Source organism: Malaclemys terrapin, chromosome 2 (genome assembly GCF_027887155.1).
Source record: "Malaclemys terrapin pileata isolate rMalTer1 chromosome 2, rMalTer1.hap1, whole genome shotgun sequence".
NCBI lineage: Eukaryota > Metazoa > Chordata > Testudines > Emydidae > Malaclemys > Malaclemys terrapin.
The window spans coordinates 201,686,241-201,705,362 of record NC_071506.1 but is presented as its reverse complement, the minus strand read 5'-3'; the positions used below and the strand labels follow the sequence as shown (position 1 = coordinate 201,705,362).

The following is a 19,122-nucleotide window of genomic DNA, read 5'->3' as shown; positions in this document are numbered from 1 at the left end:
TTTACACATACAAAAATCTGATCCATCCTATGCATTGCAGGTTAAGCACATGCTTCAGAGAAATATTAAAAAAATCTAGTTAGTAAAGCTGTGTGCAGTTAGTGGAACTGATAAAATCTCCAATACCAACACATGTCCATATAAAATGCATGCTTGGGATGGTGAGCCCTTATACCTTTAGTTCTTTAAGTCCCTGTATGTATCTCCCCTCTACATCTTGTATCTGGTCCTTAAGATCATAGATATCCTGCAGGACATAGGAATGAACCATTGCATAAAAGAGGGAAAATAGTTTACAGTTGAAAATTTTGTGAAGAAAATAGGACTTTAGCTTTGCATATTTTTCAGTCAAATGCCAGAGCGCAAAATAAAATATACAAAACATTTTTAACACAGAGAAATTGAAAACAATCCTCAAATCAGTGAAAAATTCTGACTATTTTGTTATGCAACCATTGTTTGAAAACTACTAGTATTAAAAATTACTCAGTCTCATTTTTTAAATCTATCCAACAATTTCTAATGTTATTAAAATAAAATTTGTTTCAGTACTCAGCTTCCAGTGCCACAAACATTTATATATGTAAGTAGTAACATTGCTGTAACATGCATCTATATTTCCTCACCGTCTTAAAATGATAGCTCACATTTTATTTTTCTATGTCAAATAAGCAGAAATCCCATCTCCCTCTCTACCGCCCCATCATATTAGACAAACCCTCCTGCTTTTTCAAATCAGTAACAGAGTTTACCCGTAATTCACTTAACGAAACATCAGGATCCACCAAACTGCTTGTATCCCCACTTCCTCGTCTGGATGAATTCCCACTCAGAGGAGTTGTACTTGCTGAATTGCGAGATGCCGGCTTAAAAAAAAGAATAAACTATATCAGGATTCATACTATGATATTTTCTGAGGTGGTAGCCTCCCACTTAGTGATATCTGTCACATTTCTCATAATAAATTACTTGACAATTAAAAACTGAAAACATACATTTAAAAAATCCTGTTTTATACCTGACTTAAAATTCGGGTTCTATAATATCATACTTTTGACCAAGTTGATTTCCAGAATCTAGTTTATATCTTGGTCTGCTGGCTCCATATGCATGCTATGATATATGATCAGTTTTGTTGATGAGATGTTTACAAAATACTTTGGTTGAGGTGATGTAACAGTGAAGAGAAAAACTAAAATAAGTAGCTTATCAATCATCATCATATTTTTACTTATATCCTACAGAAATTTGAAGTTCTATACTTAGGTACATGTTGCTAGTGGGCTTGTTGTGCTGGAACGATCTCAAAGTTTCAACACTTTTAATAGTCATTTTAATCCCTCCCACACAAGGACTTGGAGCAATGTCTGCAACAGCAGTTAAAAAAATCTGAGTTTTTCCAGTCCTGTCCCCTTCATATTCAATCTCTTTGCTCAACATTTCCTGACATATGGGGATGAACTGTATAAATAAAATAGCTCCTTTAAGAGACATTCCCTTCCTATGGGAAATAAAGGGACAGGAACAGGAATGTTAAACTAGGCTTTACACAGAGCTTTACAAGTGTCGTTTTACAATTAACACTGTCAAAAAGTATTAGGATACAAACACTACTAAAACATATGGCATATAAACTTTTGGAGATATTTCAAATTGACTATAATTAAAGCAAGAAAATTGACTTTCAATCTTTTAACAAACAAACATACCCTGGTGTAAATTTCAGAATACGGTTTGTCACACTTCTCTTCCAGCTGGAGAGAGAAAAAAGTGATTATAATTATTCATTTTGTGACTGAACAGCTGTAATACATTTGTGTTCACCAAGCATAATGAGATGTACATAATCCACAGGATTACAAAGAATGGTTTACAACGCTCCACAACTTAATTTTAATTGTAGCATTTACAAATAAATTAATGATTATAATTAAAAATAAAATGTAGGTTATCTAAAATTTCTATTCAGGTAAAAACCTTTGTTAATATTAGAGAACTGAGAACAGAAATTATTTTCAGTATTCTAAATCTCAGCATAGCAGTGATTGCGATGGTAAGCAGAATAGCAAACACTAACCTTTTTGGAAGTCTGGTTTAGATCACAAATGAAATCAGTTTTGAGTGTCTTAATCTAGTCACCAGAAAACACACCACACTATTTGTTAGAACTGGCAGTCACATCAAGACAAATAACAGAGGTTGAAGAAGGCATGATCGAAGAAGGCTAACTATTTCCAATAGCTAACTATTTATTTCAGACAATATTTTAATTAATCAAGCTTGACCAGAAACACACACATCTGTTATAGGAAGTCTCGATGTACTAAAACTTTTGTGTGAATGTGTTAATTTTATTACTCAGACTTATTTCAACATTTTCTTCAGTCAAAAATCCAAATGAAATGTAAGCCTAAGACATTACAAATCTATACATTTTTAATAAGTATAAATAGCTTTTCCAGAACAACTTATCCAATAATTGTCTTCAACACAAATATCTAATTCTTTTTGCCCTAAACTAATGGAGAAGAGTTAAGAGGATTTGGCATCACAGCAGAAGCAAAGTTCATACAATTGTGAAGACATCAGTTCTCCATGTCTCACGTTCTTTCCTGGTTTCAGCTTTAGAGCTGCCACTGCAGCATATGTTACTACCGGAAGCAGATAGCCATTATTAAGACAGTCTACTGATTGATTATCTGATAAGGACTCTGTCTCAAAGAGTTGTAACTTACAACTCCCTTTTCCCACGATCAACTGTGAACCTGCACTACATTGATTGAATCCAATCTTCACTATAGAGTATCAATTAGAAAATTTTAATTATGTAATTTTTATTGCTACCATAAAAACAAGACTTAAGAATCCATTCACACAACAGCAATTCTAGTAAACGAGAAAATAATGCTATTAACCATTCTCAACACATTGTCACGTCCTTGTAACAGAGAACGCTAATATCCGTAAAAGTAACTTTATTTAAAAAATTACAAGCCTAAATTTCAATTTGAAACAGAATGCACACTGCAACTGAGATCTATCCATGCTCTGAACATACTGCTGCAAACAGTGATGGTGAATAACATACATGGTGGTGACAATAATACTGCTCTATGTTTTTTCATCTGAAAAGAAAAAGTATTTTGCTAACTTGAAGTGTGGTTCTACTCTTACAAGTAATTGTAAATTGGGTATTGGGGGGACTAGCTGTTCATTGTATCTGAATGATTGGGACAGTCTACTAGAAAAAGGAGGGATTTTGGGCACCAAATTCTTAGCTCAGTTAAATAGGAATAACTGGTGGTAGAACGTGGCCCTGCAATTGGAATTAAGATAATTCTGTCAATATATGAAAAAGGAGTAGAATCCAGTTTATACTCCCATAACTGTGTGGCCATGGGATGGCTACCAGCACCCCAAACTCTTTTGGGGGGGGGGGTCACTAAAGCACGCAGATACTCTTTGAAAACACTCAGCAAATAAGGTTTGTGGAATAAAAGGGTGCCAGTTTTGCACAGTAACTTGTTATTTCATACCAAAACCACAGTTTACTCTCAAAGGTTTTTAGGCTTATTATATAAAGGACATCAGACGTACATTCCTTACGTATTTATAGCATGCAGTGTTGCTGTAGCCATGTTGGTCCCAGGATATTAGAGACACAAGGTGGGTGAGGTAATGTCTTTTACTGGACCAACTTCTGTTGGTGAGAGAGAGGAGCTTTCAAGCTTACACAAAGCTCTTTTTCAGGTATACAAAGCACTCATACAAATGGATGCATAAACTGTTAATGATTCCAGTACATGATTATATATTATACACAATACAATTAGATAGTTATAAATTCATGTATAGCTCAGGCAAAGGACAAAATAATTTTCTGAACTGTGTTAAAAAATAGCATTCCAAGAGATAAGAGATTTGTTTTTATTCAGTGCACATTCTGTTATTTTCTAATAAGAAAACTGGCAGTTAGTTTAAAAAACAGCTACAAAACTCATTCACTATTGAGTAAATTCTACTGTTCTGAGGTTTTTTCCTTTTTCAGGCAGTTATTCTTTTTTTCAGTAAAGTAAGAAAACTCATCATTAGTAGCCCGTTGTATTCATTACAATATCATAATATGCATTACACTCACACTATTTAAATCTGGGATACTGACATCGTCCACATCAGAAACAATGCTCCCCCTGCGATTGGAACGACTAAAATAATCAGCTGCAGTTTCACTTTGATCAGAAAAATCAGTTGACTTCAAAGCCAGATTAAAAAAGAAAAAGAAAAGATGAATAAAGGGTAGAATGGAAGACATTTTCATTGAATGAAGATAAAGCCCTTTCCACTATAAGGTACAATTATATTTCAATATAAATCAAATTAAAAATATCAACTACTGCAATTTGCTCTTGGCATTTCTCACGTTTAATAATGATACAACGACTCAATTCCTCTTCTTACTGTTTTTGGTAATTTAAATGTTCCTATTTAAAGACTTACACATGTATATTAGTTTTAAGTGCACAATACCAATACATTTGTTTTTGTCAAAAAAGAATGCGTCTCAGATCTACCACTACTTTCCCTGTGACTATTCAACAGTTTGATTGTATTCTTAAATTATGATTTACAGCATTTCTAAGGTTACTGATATCTTCCTCTGAAACGACTAACATTTATGAATTTTACCTTCCCATTCCAATTAATTTAAAATGGGTTTTGGCACCAACATTGTGCCAGATATGATGGATAATGAATGACAATTGCAGTTGAACACTATTTGAGATCCTTTTCCCAATCACAATAAAAAGAGAGAGCTTTATAACAGTAAAGAGCAAACTTTCCAATCACAAGTATAGCTCAGAAAACTGTACAAAATTAAGTACAAAGTATCTGCAAAAATAACAAACAGAGCCTGGTAACAGAACAAAGTGTGCATTAGAACAAGTTATAATTATCCACATTACAATCTGGTGGACAGAGCCCTGTGCGGATACAAAATTTATATCCGCAGATGTGGATATAAATCCGTATCTGCAAAGCTGCAGGGCTCTATTGGGAACTACAGTGGCGAAAGCAGCAGCATGTTGGGCCGCCACTCCCAGAAGCCAGTACCCCGCGCCAGCAGCTGCTCCAGCATGGCTGTACCACCCTCAGCCCCGCCCACTGAGGTGGGCACCAGGCTGACTGGCAGCTGTCCCTGGTTGTGGAGCCCCAGTGGGTGGGGCTAGGGGCAGTACAGTCATGCCAGAGTTGCTGCCGGCGCAGGGCGCTGGCTCTGGGTAGCAGCGGCCCAACATGATGCTGCTTCTGTTGCTGTGGTTCCCAGTAGAGCCCTGCAGCTCCACAGATACCGATTTATATCTGAGGATATAAAGTTTGTGTCTGTGCAGGGCTCTACTGGTGGATACTGCCCTAACTGAAGTGAAATATTTCTTTAAACTGATAGTATTCATATTAAATGTAATATGTTCAATGGAAAGTATTTCCTTATCATGCGTTCCCTGATGTTAATTATTTTGTCACAGAGCTGCAGATGTGGTCAGAGCTATGAACGTTACATGTGTATAAAGAGTGCTGATATGACTGAAGGTATCTAAATTAAAAAAAAAAGGTATAAAATACTATTTGATCCAACATGCTTATTCTCTCTTGGTTTGTCTTCATCCCATTTTCACAATTTTTAAAAATAACCCTTGATAAACAAGTCACTGATGTAATCTGACTTCCTTTGTAGTCTGTCAATTGCTTTTCTCATTTTATGTTTATGGCCCTTCACATACAATATTTCTGTCTGAACCCCTATGTAGTCAGTTATTTGTGCTTTGAATATTAGAAGCTGCATTTTAGTCATTGCTACACGGAGTCCATGATTTTTATGGCTTTTAAAAAAAATCCACGGCTTCATATCCATGACTTAAACTGCTGGGATTTAATTTGTGAGTAAGTGGGTAGATAATATAACAGTGAACCAATTTCACTGAGAACCCTGAAATCTGTAAAGTTGAAATCTGGACTGTACAAGAGCTTGAGAAAATAGGAGCTCAGGATTAATATGATTAGAAGGACCAGTCAAGTTAACTTTCTGTGAAAAATTTAATGATGATTAAACGTGGTACTAATTGATGGTCCCAATCAATGTCTGACTGCACATACACACTGAAAGACCATGCGCTGGCTCCAAAAAGTTAGCAATCTAAATATCACAAGAACAGACAAATTGCATGTAATTTCTTAGGTTTTTAAAAAAGCAAACCCACATTGGTCATCAGCAGGGTTGGAACATTTAGATCCACTGTACAGACCTCTGACACTTCAACTAACAGAATAAGTGATAGTACTAATAAGTTGTCATCCTCTAGACAGACCAGCACTAAATGGTCACTTTAGTGAATGGAACACACTAAATGGAACACACTTTACCAGTGAGTTTCAAAGACCACCCAATACCTTCACCCATCCAGTCCCAGTCTCTCAACCTTGGGCTCCTTTATCCAATTTCAGTCTCACCCTCAGATTCCTAATCTCCTTGTCTAGCCAGTCCCAGTCTCCCCATCTGGGCTCCTCCAAAAGTCCCAGTCTTTCCTATATCTCAGCTCCTCACCCAACCTATCTCCACAGAACCCAGCTGTGTCTTGTCTTGTCCCACTGCCTTGTCTTGTCCCACTCTGAGGCTTATTACCACAATCTACTGTCTCCTCTGGTGTGACTCTCCTTCATGTCCCCTCACCATATTCAAGTTGGCTCACTTCTTCCTTCACGCTGCCCGGGTTTAGCAGCATGAGCATTGAGAAAACAGGAGAGACAGTCTTCCTGCTTTCTCTTCCTGTATCCATCATCACAGTAGACCAAAACAGCCAGAGCAACAGTGGCACAGAAAGTGCTGCTCATTCCCTGCAGCCTTGTGCTGTAGCATGGTCAGTACAGATGGACTCTTCTGAGAATTTATCTGCTTCATTGTAACAAGTCTCTACTGAGTATATGTGAACTGGGATTTTTTCCAAAGGATTATGACTTGGCCAATTTTTGGTGGCTTTTCATAGGAACAGAAAAAGACATTTTTTTGTTACAAAAGCCATCCCCTGCCAAATTTCAAATCCCTACTCCAAAACATGGAGGTTCTAGAGCAGGGGTAGGCAATAATTTTCGCAGGGAGGCCACTCCACGAATTTTGCTAAGTCTTCACAGGCCGCATATTTCTACTATATTAATGGGGGAGTGCAGGGTCTGGGAGGTAGTTTGGGTGCAGGAGGGAGCTCTGGGCTGGTGCAGAGTGTTGGGGTGCAGAAGAGGGTGCAGGGTTCTGGAGGGAGTTTGGGTGCAGGAGGAGGTTCTGACCTGGGGCAAGGGATGCGAGGTTCAGGCTCTGGACGGGAGGTGCTTACCACAGGGGCTCCCTGCTGGTGGCGCAGCAGGGCTCAGGCAGGCTGCCTGCATGCTGGGGCCCCACGCTGCCAGGGGTGGCATGTTTATAGAAATTTTGGTGGTGCCCAGAACCCGCCCCTGCCCAAACTCTGCCCCCCACCTGCCCAAGACTCTGGGAGGGAGTTTGGGTGAGGGAGGAGGTCTGGGGTACAGGCCCTACGCTGGGGCAGGGGATTGGGGTGAAGGCTCTGGGAGGGAGTTTGGGGATGGGAGGGGTGCAGAGGGATGGGGTACAGGGGTGAGGGCTGTGGCTGTAGATGAGGGGTTTGGAGTGTGGGGGGCTCAGGGCGAGAGTAGGGGTGTAAGGGGTGAGGACTCTGTCTGGGGCTGGCAATGGGGGTTTGGGGTGTGGGAGGGGCTCTGAGTGAGAGTAGAAGGGGGGGCATGAGGGCTCTGGCTGGGACTGGGGATAGGGTTGTCATAACTAGAAAGGGCAGGGTAAGAACCCTCCTGTATACAATACTATAAAATCCCTCCTGGCCAGAGGCACCAAAATCCTTTTACCTATAAAGGGTTAAGAAGCTCAGGTAACCTGGCTGACACCTGACCCAAAGGACAATAAGGGGACAAGAGATACTTTCAAATCTTGGGGGCGAGGGAGGAAGTCTTTGGTTTGTGTGGGTTTTTTAGCGTGGGTTCGCTCTTGGGACTAAGAGGGACCGGACATCAATCCATGTTCTCCAAATCTTTCTGCACAAGTCTCTCATATTTCAAACTTGTAAGTAACAGCCAGGCAAGGCGTGTTAGTTTTATCTTTGTTTTCTCAACTTGTAAATGTTCCTTTTGCTAGAGGGTTTACCTCTGTTTGCTGTAACTTTGAACCTAAGGCTAAAGGGAGTTCCTCTGGGCTCTTTAAATCTGATTACCCTGTAAAGTTATTTTCCATCCTGATTTTACAGAGATGATTTTTTACCTTTTCTTTTAATAAAATTCTTCTTTTAAGAACCTGATTGATTTTTCATTGTTTTAAGATCCAAGGGTTTGGATCTGTATTCACCAGGACTAATTGGCGAGGGGATTATCAAGCCTACCCAGGAAAAGGGGTTTAAGGGCTTGGGGGGCTATTTTGCGGGAAGAGGAACTCCAAGTGAACCTTTCCCTGTTTCTTGTTAAAGCACTTGGTGGTGGCAGAGGAGTACTAGGTTTTAACCTAAGCTGGTAGAAATAAGCTTAGGGAGGTTCATGCGGGACCCCACATCTGTACCCTAGAGTTCAGAGTGGGGAAGGAACCTTGACAAAGGTGTTTGGGGTGCTGGAGAGGCTCAGGGCTTGGGCAGAGGGTTAGGGTGTATGGGGGGGGATGAGGGCTCTAGCTGGGACTGAGGATAAGGTGTTTGGGGTACTGGAGGGGCTCAGGGCTAGGGTAGAGGGTTCAGGGTATGGAGGGGGGATGAAAACTCTGACTGGGGGTGTGGGCTCTGGAGTGGGGCAGGGCTGGGGATGAGTTTGGGGTGCAGGCAGGCTGCTCCGGGACAGGGGCCAGAGAGGACGACTCCCAGCCCTTTTCCTGCCGGCAGCAGCAAGCTTTGGGGGAGAAGCCCCTCTTTCCTGCCCCCCCCAGCAGCACACTGTCACTGCACGTGCTCCTAGGGCCCCTCTCAGGTTCAGGAATCTCCCTCGCCTCCCCCGTAGTGGGTGCCGTGGAGTTCTGCATGTGCCTCCTCCCCTGCTGTTGCCACTGACTGTAGCCTCACTGGGGGGTGAGGGATGGGGCTGCCTCCTTGCCCAGCATGGGGCAGGAGCGGTGACTGCAGGCAGGGAGGCTCTGTGCTGCCAGAGGGTCCTGCCAGAAAAGGGAAGGGTCTGAGGGGGAAGGGCAGGCTCAGAGTCAGTCTGCCCTGGCAGTGGAGATGGGGGGCACTAGGACCCTGCAGCAGCAGTTGCTGCAGGGAGGCAACATGGAGCTGCACAGGGAAGAAACAGTCAGTGACTCTCTGCGGGAAAGGCAAGCGGGGGCAGCAAATTGGGGCCGGGGGACATTCGGTGGAGGCGCGGGGAGGCTGCAGGTGGGACTGAGTCCCCCCCCCCCCCCCCACACCAGCCCCAAATATTGGTGGAGCTGGGCCCCTGGCTCTGAATATTGCTGGCACCTGAGCACCACGTGGGTATAGAACTCGCTGCCTATGCACGCTGCTCCCAAAGCGGCTGTGGCTGGCTGCTGCTGGCACGGTTTCCGGCCAATGGGAGCTATGGGGACAGTGCTGGGGGCGGAAGCAGCGCACAGAGGCGTGCCAGCAACAGCCAGTTGCCTCCAGGAGCGGCGTGGGGCCATGGCAGGCAGGCAGCCAGCCTTCCTGAGCATCCCGCTGCACCACGGGACTTTTAACGGCCCAGACTCGGAGATCGCAGAGGAGTCTGGACAGAAATGTTAGTCATGGCGGACTGGACAGAAATGTTAGATGGGTCAGATCCGGCCCCTGGGCTGTATTTTGTCCACCCCAGTTCTAGAGCTTCTCAACAAAACTTTTTTTTTTTTAATCTGGTAAAACCATGCATTTCCCCCTAATCTCATTGTCTGAAACAACTGAACCAGTTTGGCTGAAATTTTCAAAAAATATTCAGCCAGATGCAGATATCTGGCATGGAAAATTTCAGCCAGAAAAGTTAAAATTTGGCAAAGTTATAAGCAATTGAAAACAGGGTCTTATAATGGGAAGTAACGTTTGGCAACCTCAAATATAGGTGGCGCTACCAGTTCTGCCTATAATTATGTTTCTTTAAAAATTGAATTAGCTGAAAAAGCAATTCAAAAACATTCACCCAGTACAAATAAGGTCAGCTGTCTTATTTGAGCTGCATTATAAGACATATATAGAGACGTCATACAACTCTGTCCAAGTAATGTAATGGATTCCAAGAAAACACGACTCAGTGTGCAAACAACCAATGGGTGCACACAAGTTGTAAGTGAATAGGGGTGTCTACTTTCCTTCTCTCACAAGCAGCCCTTCATATCTGTGGAACAGTATGTGCTATAATAAATAAAATAATTAGGGATCTTAAAAAAAGTTAAGATGCCACCAAAAGCATCAGACAATTGCATGCAACCTGGCTCACCATGCTATCACTCCGCCCTCGGATGGCACGATTAGAGGATGTGGTACTTCCTGTTTCATTGTCTGTAAACTACAAAGATTAAAATGCATGTATTTACAGCTGATTGACTGCAGTCCAAACAATTTCTATCTTGAAATAAGTAATTCACAGAATATCAGTGAATGAGGCACACACAGTACATAAAATACAAATTTAAAGAAAAAAGTTACCTTCTCGTAACTGTTGTTCTTCGAAATGTTCTTCGAAATGTGTTGTTCATGTCCATTTTAATCGTGTGTGTGTGTGTGTGTGCGTGCATGCATGGCAGCTGGAAGATTTTTCCCCTAGAAGTATCCGTTGGGTTGGTCCAGGCGCCCCCTGGAGTGGCGCCATCATGGCACTCAACATAGGGCCCTACTGACCCACCACCCCATTAATTCCTTCTTGCCGGGTACTTTGACAGAGGGGTAGGAGGCAGGGTATTGGAATGGACATGAACAACACATCTCAAAGAATAACAGTTATGAGAAGGTGAGTAACTGTTTTTTCTTCAAGTGCTTGTTCATGTCAATTCCAATCAGGTGACTCCCAAGGCTAAGTTCAAGAGGTGGAGTCGGAGTTGTCCACTGACAGGAGCACTGCTCTAACAAAGGCCACATCATCTCTGGCCTGCCGGGCGGACCCACCTATTTGGAAAGGACCAGATTGAGGTCCCAGGTCAGAGCTGGTTATTGAACGTGCGGATATAACCTGTTGATACCTTTCAGAAAACAGCTGATCATAGGGTTGGCAAAGATCGACCGGACCTCTGCGCCTGGATGGAAGGCAGAGACAGAAGCCAAGTGAACCCTTATTGAGGACACGGACAGTTCCTGCTGCTTGAGATGGAGAAGGCAGTCCAGTATGAGTGGTATAGAGGCAAGCGTCAGGCACAAATGATGCTGTGCTGACCAGATTGAGAATCTCTTCCACTTGGCAAAGTAGGTAGCCCTGGTGGAGGGTTTCCTACTGCCAAGGAGAACTTGTCTAACCGGGTCCAAGCAGGAGAGCTCCAGGGGGTTCAGTCATGGAGCTTCCATGCCGTGAGGTGCAACGACTCGAGGTTCAGGTGCGGGAGACAGCAGTGATCCTGAGTTATTAAGTCTGGAAGGAGCAGCAAGATGCCCATGGACATTTCCACGAGAAATTGTACCATTGTTGGCGGGACCAGGCTGGAGCTATCAATATCACTGAAGCCTTTTCCCTCTGTATCTTGAGAAGCACCTTGTGAATGAGAGGGATGGGTGGGAACGCATAGAGGAGACGGCCTCCCCATAGGAGGAGGAACACATCCACGATGGAATCCAGGCTGAGATTCAGGAAGGAGCAAAATTGCTGGCACTTCCTGTTGCATCATGCGGCAAACAGGTACATTTAGGGAAAGCCCCACCGTTGGAAGATGGAGTTTGCGACATCCGGGCATAGGGACCACTTGTAGCCATGAAATGACCTGCTGAGACCCTCCGCCAACTTGTTCTGTACTCCCAGGAGGTACGATGCTTTCAGGTGTATCGAATGAGCTACACAAATGTCCCACAGCATGAGGGCTTCCTGGCACAGGGGAGAGGAGCATGCACCTTCCTGTTTGTTGATATAGAACATCGCCTGGTGTTATCAGTCATAACTGATACACATCTCCCTGTCAAGTGGTCTCGGAAAGTCTGGCATGCCAGGCACACCGCTCTCTGATATTGATGTGGAGAGTGAGTACCACCTAAAACCAGAGGCCTTGTGTCTTGAGGTCTCCCAGATGTGCTCCCCAGCCCAAAGCTGATGCGTCCATCACTAGTGAGTGGGATGGCTGAGGACCGGTGAAGGGAACCCCTGCACACACTACCTGCGGGTCCAGCCACCACTGAAGGGAGTTGAGGACTGGGCAAGGCAGAGACACAACCCTGTCCAAACTGTTCCGAGCCGGCCAATACACCGAGGCTAGCCATGATTGGAGAGGCTGGAGTATGAGCCTGGTGTGTTGCACCACAGGTACAAGAGGCCATGTGTTCTAGACGTTTCAGGCAATTCCTTGCTGCGACGGTGAGAAACTACCTGAGACTTCAAATGATGTCACCTAGGGCCCGAAACCTCGCTTCTGGGAGGTATGCCCTGGCCTGTGTCAAGTCCAGTACCGCCCTTTTGAACTCTATCCACTGGACAGGGGACAGAGTTGATTTCCCCATGTTCAGGAGAAGGCCCAGTTCGTCGAACGTCGTTCTTATGAAGTTGACTTGTGCCTCTACTTGAGCCCTGGACCAGCCCTTGATCAGCCAGTCATCGAGGTACGGGAACACTTGTACCTGGCACCTGCATAGGAATGTGACCACGACTGCCATACACTTGGTAAACATACGCGGCACTGCTGACAGGTTGAATGGGAGGACTGAACAGGTAGCATTTGTTGCTCACCACAAACCGGTAGTGTTGGTTGCTCACCTGCTGGACCTCGTATGGCAGACCTGAGACCTGGAGCCAGGAACCCCTTCTCATGGCAACCCTGGTAGCCATCACTCGAGTGGCTACATCAGCCCCGCTCAAAGCGGCCTGCAGTGAAACTCGAGAAATAAGCTTGCCCTCCTCAACCAGGGCCAAGAATTTGGCACGGGAGTCATACGGCAGCAGTTCTGCAAACTCTGCCATTGCCCCATATGTATTGTAGCAGTAGCTGCTGACAATGGCCTGCTGATTAGAAATGCGGAGCTGCAAGCCACCAGTGGAGTAGACCTTTTTCCCAAAAAGGCTGAGTTGTTTCGGCTCCCGATTCTTTGGGGAGGGGGTTTGGTAGCCCTGGTGCTCATGTTGGTTAGCAGCGTTCACGACCAGAAAATCTGGTGGAGGATGGGTATACAAAAGTGCTTGTAGCCCGTGGATGGCACAAAATAGTGTCTTTCATTGCGCTTAGCCGTAGAGGGCAACGAACCTGGGGTCTGCCACACGGTTTTTGTGGTGTCAGCAATGGTCTTTATGAAGGGTAGGGCAATACGTGCCAGTCTGGAGGAGATAAGGATATCCACCATTGGATCTGCATCCTCCACTACCTCCTCTGCCTGAATGCCCAGGCCCTGGGCATCCCTTTTCAGCAATTGCTGTAGGACCCTATTGTCCTGCAGAGCCGGGGATACCGAAGTGCCCGCCAGCGCTTCACCCGAAGAGGGAAAGGAAGAGACCCCCTCAAGGAGTGGCTGCTCTCTTCCCTCCACGCCCAAGGGGTCCCGAGGCACTTGGGGATCCTGGGCTGGAGCCGACAGAGTGCAGTGCCCCTCAGTGCTGCAGCTGTATGTGTTGGTGCTGAGGCTGCCGGTGCCGAAGTTGTTGAAGCCGGAACCAATGGTGTTGGGGCTATCGGTGCAGAGGTCGTCTGAGCTGATACCACTGAGGCTGGCGTAGGGGTTGGGATTGTGACGGCAAGGCGCGACGGAGCTACCCCCAATCCTGTCAATGCTGATGGTGCCGGAGGGAGTACGAAAGTGGCTGAGGCACCGATGCCGCCCTGGAATGTGACCGTTGGCTCCACCCTTGGCCTTGGTGAAAGGCCCAGGAAGTCCAAAAGGGCCACTGTGCCAGGGGCTGCCACTGCATAGGCCATGGTGCTGGGTAAGGGTGCTGGTCTCGTGATGACCTGGACCGTCTACTTCTGCTCCTACGAGATCGATAGGAGGCCGACTGACTCCGAGGTGTCCAAAAAGGAGGAGCACGGAGGAGTGGTATTTCGAGGAATGGAGGGTCCGCGTCGAGGGCTCAGGGACCAACAAGGCTGCTGACCCTGTACTGGCGCTGCGGAGCGGTGCACCGGGGATGGAGACTGCCGGGACATAATTGCGGGCTTTCCCCTTGACAGTGCCAAGGGAGCAACCGGTGCCGGTGACCTATCCCGTCTCAGCAGGGAGAACGGTGCCATAAGCTGGAGCAGGTCCCGGGCTGCCTCAAACACATCCGGGGTCGACGGGAGATGTAGTTGTCGGTTCAGCCTTGGCGAGCAAGAAGGCTTCGGATCTGACTGCCCTTCCACGAGGGCAGGAGTCAACGCGACCATCTCTGGCAGTGGGGCCGAAGTAGTGTGGCCCGACTTAGGTCTCACAATGGCCAGCTCCTTGGGTCTAGCCGGGGTGCGGGAACAACCCCTATCTGGCCTGCTCTTCTTCTGCGGCACCGGCGATTAAGACTGGTGCCTGCTTACGGCACGTGAGCCGCGAGTGGAGCCATGACGGTGCTGAGTAAAGACAAGGACTCTCAGCACCGATCTCTGTGCCGACGGTGCTGGGGCTCTGCGTACCGAGGAGAAGGTACACGGCGCCAGGTCCACTGACCCGGGGTTGGACTGGGGTCAGAGTGCCGCTTCCATTAGTAGGATCTTCAGGCACTGATCTCTATCTTTCAGCATCCTGGGGCGAACCCCCCTGCAGATCCTACAGTGACCCTTTTGATGGCTCTCCCACAGACACGTCAAACACAAAGTATGAGGATCGCTTCTGGGCATACACTTGTTGCAGACCTCACAGGCTTTGAAATCAGGAGACCACAGCATGCCCTAGTGCTGGGATAGAACTGTAGGGGAAACCCCTCCAAAGGAAACTTAGGAACTAAGGGTATGTCTTCACTACCAGCTGGATCGGTGGGCAGCGATTGATCCCCGAGCGCTCTCCTGTCAACTCCTGTACTCCAGCTCAGCGAGAAGCGCAGGCAGAGTCGACGAGGGAGCGGCAGCAGTCGACTCACCGCAGTAAAGACACCACAGTAAGTCGATTTAAGTATGTCGATTTCAGCTACGTTATTCACGTTGCTGAAGTTGCGTAACTTAGATTGATCCCGCCCCCTGCGCCCTCCAGCGTAGACCAGGCCTAAGTAAAGTACCTACTAACTACTTAACACCAACTACAAAATCTAATTAATAACTATATATAGACTGACAAATGTGCTTGCCACGACAAGAGCAAGGGGAAGTTCCAGCTAACCATCACTGGCGGTAAGAAGGAACTAAGGGTCGGCAGGGCCCTATTTTCAGCACCATGATGGTGCCACTCCAGGGCGCGGTGGGACCGACCCGATGGATACTGTTAGGGGAAAAATCTTCCGGCTGCCGTGCAGGCATGCACGCGTGCACACACCTGACAGGAATTGACATGAACAAGCACTCAAATAGGAAATTAGGTTTGTAACTATTAAATTCTAAAGGATAGCAAAATCTGAAAATAAGAAAATGAAAGTTTCATACTGGCATGAAAAGTGAAAGACTTGTAGGTAGGCAAATAAAACTGCTAAACATAAAACTATTTTTGAAAAGGAGTACAATTAAGTCAAAAGGCTGGACTATTAGATATGTTCTCTACATTCACCTACCAGATAATTCTCAAAAACAACAAAATCAATGGATGCAAAAAAAAAAAAAAATCACTTTTATAGATTTAACAAACATATTACTCTCCCAGCCTCAAACATAATGGGGTACAGTACATGAAGCTGACAATGAGAGCAAAAATGAGTGTTCCAATTTTAATGGTGACCTGCAAAGAAAAAGAAAAAATTCAGCTTACTGCCTTTTTTTGCTTCTCTGTGATGGACAAACGGGGTCCAAATGTTTTTTTATTTTACTTATTTTAAAATAGAAAGGTAGGTGTTGTCTACCCTGGAAGTGTCAATGACGACTGGTAAGAGCATCACAAACACATGCTGAAAACAGCAGCAGGTCTTCCAACCAAGTCACACATGTCAGACTTGAAATTAAATATTTCTAACTTACAAAGTAATCAGAAAAAACATTTTTTAAAAATCCAAAACAAAGCTACTCGACTTCTAGCTTTATATATATAGTAAAACAACACAAGGATATAAATCCTTTTCTGTCTCCCAGATCCTTTGCATGTCACTTTTGAATTTCACCATGAGTTGTTTTGCCAGGAATTGGAAGTCTTGCTAGCCAGAGACATACTTGTGGGGTTTTTTTGGCTGTTGCTGTTGTTTAAGTGGACAATTTTGGGGGGTGCATGGGCAAATAAAATAGAACGGACTAATACTCAGAAAAACACTCAAAGAAAACCAAATTGATAGGCCCTGAGTCTGCATGACAAACATGAACCAAATTCTGCTTTTGGTTTTGCTCTACAAAGTCCACTGAGCAGAATTTTGCAGTTATTCTAAGAATTCAGTATGCCATAGCTAACTTATTTTTATAAAAAAGTTTCACAATGTAGTAAACTTGAAATTAAAATTTAGATTTACTTGATCTATATTTTTCAGCCTCCTAGTTACTATTGAAGATGGTTTTTATTTTAAATAAAAACTCTCTCTCCTCTTAATCCCATCTTTTCTCTAGCTAGGAACTACAGTGAAACTTCAATCCTCCATATAGAAGGCTTACCTAAAATAAGTGTCATATCATCAGTTTCAGAACTACATCTTCAATGCCGGACCACAAAGATACATAGTACGAAGCTGCAAAGTTGCTTAACGATATAAAGGCAATAACACTTCTTTCATATTTTAATCAAACAACCATTTGTCTAGATATTTATATGGCCCTCGTCACCACATTATTCTCAGCAAGTGCTGGAGGAACCAACTAGGGGCAGAGTTCTTCATGACCTGCTGCTCACAAACAGGGAAGAATTAGTAGGGGAAGCAAAAGTGGATGGGAACCTGGGAGGAAATGACAAGGAAGAAAGGAGAGCAGCAAAATACAGACTCTGGACTTCAGAAAAGCAGACTGACTCCCTCAGGGAACTGATGGGTAATATCCCCTGGGAGAATAACATGAGGGGGAAAGGAGTCCAGGACAGCTGGCTGTATTTTAAAGAATCCTTATTGAGGTTGCAGGAACAAACCATCCCAATGTGTAGAAAGAATAGTAAATATGGCAGGCGACCAGTTTGGCTTAACAGTGAAATCCTTAGTGATCTTAAACAAAATAGAAGCTTAGAAGAAGTGGAAGATTGGACAAATGACCAGGGAGGAGTATAAAAATATTGCTCAGGCATGCATGAGTGCAATCAGGAAGGCCAAATCGCCCTTGGAGTTGCACTAGCAAGAGATGTTAAGAGTAACAAGTAGGGTTTCTTCAGGTATGTTAGCAACAAGAAGAAAGTCAAGGAAAGTGTGGGCCCCTTACTGAATGAGGGAGGCAACCTAATGACAGAGGACGTAGAAAAAGCTAATGTACTCAATGCTTTTTTTGCCTCTGTCTTCAAGAACAAGGTCAGCTCCCAGACTACTGCACTGGGCAGCACAGCATGGGGAGGAGGTGACCAGCTCTCTGTGGAGAAAGAAGTGGTTCACAACTATTTAGAAAACTGGACGAGCACAAGTCCATGAGGCCAGATGCGCTGCATCCGAGGGTGCTAAAGGAGTTAGCGGATGTGATTGCAGAGCCATTGGCCATTATCTTTGAAAACTCATGGCGATCAGGGGAGGTCCCGGATGACTGGAAAAAGACTAATGTAGTGCCCATCTTTAAAAAAGGGAAGGAGGAGGATCTGGGGAACTACAGGCCAGTCAGGCTCACCTCAGTCCCTGGAAAAATCATGGAGCAGGTCCTGAAGGAATCAATTCTGATGTACTTAGAGGAGAGGAAAATGATCAGGAACAATCAGCATGGATTCACCAAGGGCAAGTCATGCCTGACTAACCTAATTGCCTTCTATGACGAGATAACTGGCTCTGTGGATGAAGGGAAAGCAGTGGATGTGTTATTCCTTGACTTTAGCAAAGCTTTTGATACAATCTCCCACAGTATTCTTGCCGACAAGTTAAAGAAGCATGGGGTGGATGAATGGACTATAAGGTGGATAGAAAGCTGGCTAGATCGTCGGGCTCAACGGGTAGCAATCAATGGCTCCATGTCTAGTTGGCAGTCAGTATCAAGCGGAGTGCCTCAAGTGTCAGTCCTGGGGCCGGTTTTGTTAAATATCTTCATTAATGATCTGGAGGATGGCGTGGACTGCACCCTCAGCAAGTTTGCAAATGACACTAAACTGGGAGGAGTGTTAGATACGCTGGAGGGTAGGGATAGGATACAGAGGGACCTAGACAAAATTAGAAGATTGGGCCAAAAGAAATCTGATGAGGTTCAACAAGGACAAGTGCAGAGTCCTGCACTTAGGACAGAAGAATCCCATGCACTGCTACAGACTAGGGACTGAATGGCTAGGAAGCAGTTCTGCAGAAAAGGACCTAGGGGTTACAGTGGATGAGAAGCTGGATGAGTCAATTGTGTGCCCTTGTTGCCAAGAAGGCTAACAGCATTTTGGTATAAGTAGGGGCATTACCAGCAGATCCAGGGATGTGATCATTCCCCTCTATTCAGCACTGGTGAGGCCTCATCTAGAGTACTATGTCCAGTTTTGGGCCCCACACTACAAGAAGGATGTGGAAAGAATTGGAAAGAGTCCAGCGGAGGGCAACGAAAATGATTAGGGGGCTAGAGCACAGGACTTACGAGGAAAGGCTGAAGGAACTGGGATTGTTTAGTCTGCAGAAGAGAAGAATGAGGGGGAATTTGATAGCTGTTTTCAACTACCTGAAAGGGGATTCCAAAGAGGATGGATCTAGATTGTTCTCAGTGGTACCAGATGACAAAACAAGGAATAATGGTCTCAAGTTGTAGTGGGGTGGTTTAGGTTGGATATTAGGAAAAACTTT

At 44.9% G+C, this 19,122-nt stretch overlaps 1 protein-coding gene across 16 annotated transcripts in view; it reads right to left on the bottom strand.

Annotated features, from left to right (window-relative positions):
* Positions 1-19,122, bottom strand: part of LRRFIP2 (LRR binding FLII interacting protein 2) — a 171,230-nt gene that overhangs the window by 47,297 nt on the left and 104,811 nt on the right. For 6 of the 16 annotated variants that reach the window (XM_054019398.1, XM_054019396.1, XM_054019399.1 and 3 more), the window contains 5 exons: positions 10,480-10,548; positions 4,139-4,252; positions 1,710-1,754; positions 753-866; positions 176-247 (listed from right to left, as the gene is read on the bottom strand). In XM_054019398.1, coding sequence (XP_053875373.1) covers positions 176-247; positions 753-866; positions 1,710-1,754; positions 4,139-4,252; positions 10,480-10,548 — 414 coding nt within the window. The remainder of the gene's footprint in view (positions 1-175; positions 248-752; positions 867-1,709; positions 1,755-4,138; positions 4,253-10,479; positions 10,549-19,122) is intronic. The other 10 variants (XM_054019400.1, XM_054019404.1, XM_054019412.1 and 7 more) reach the window with 4 other exon arrangements.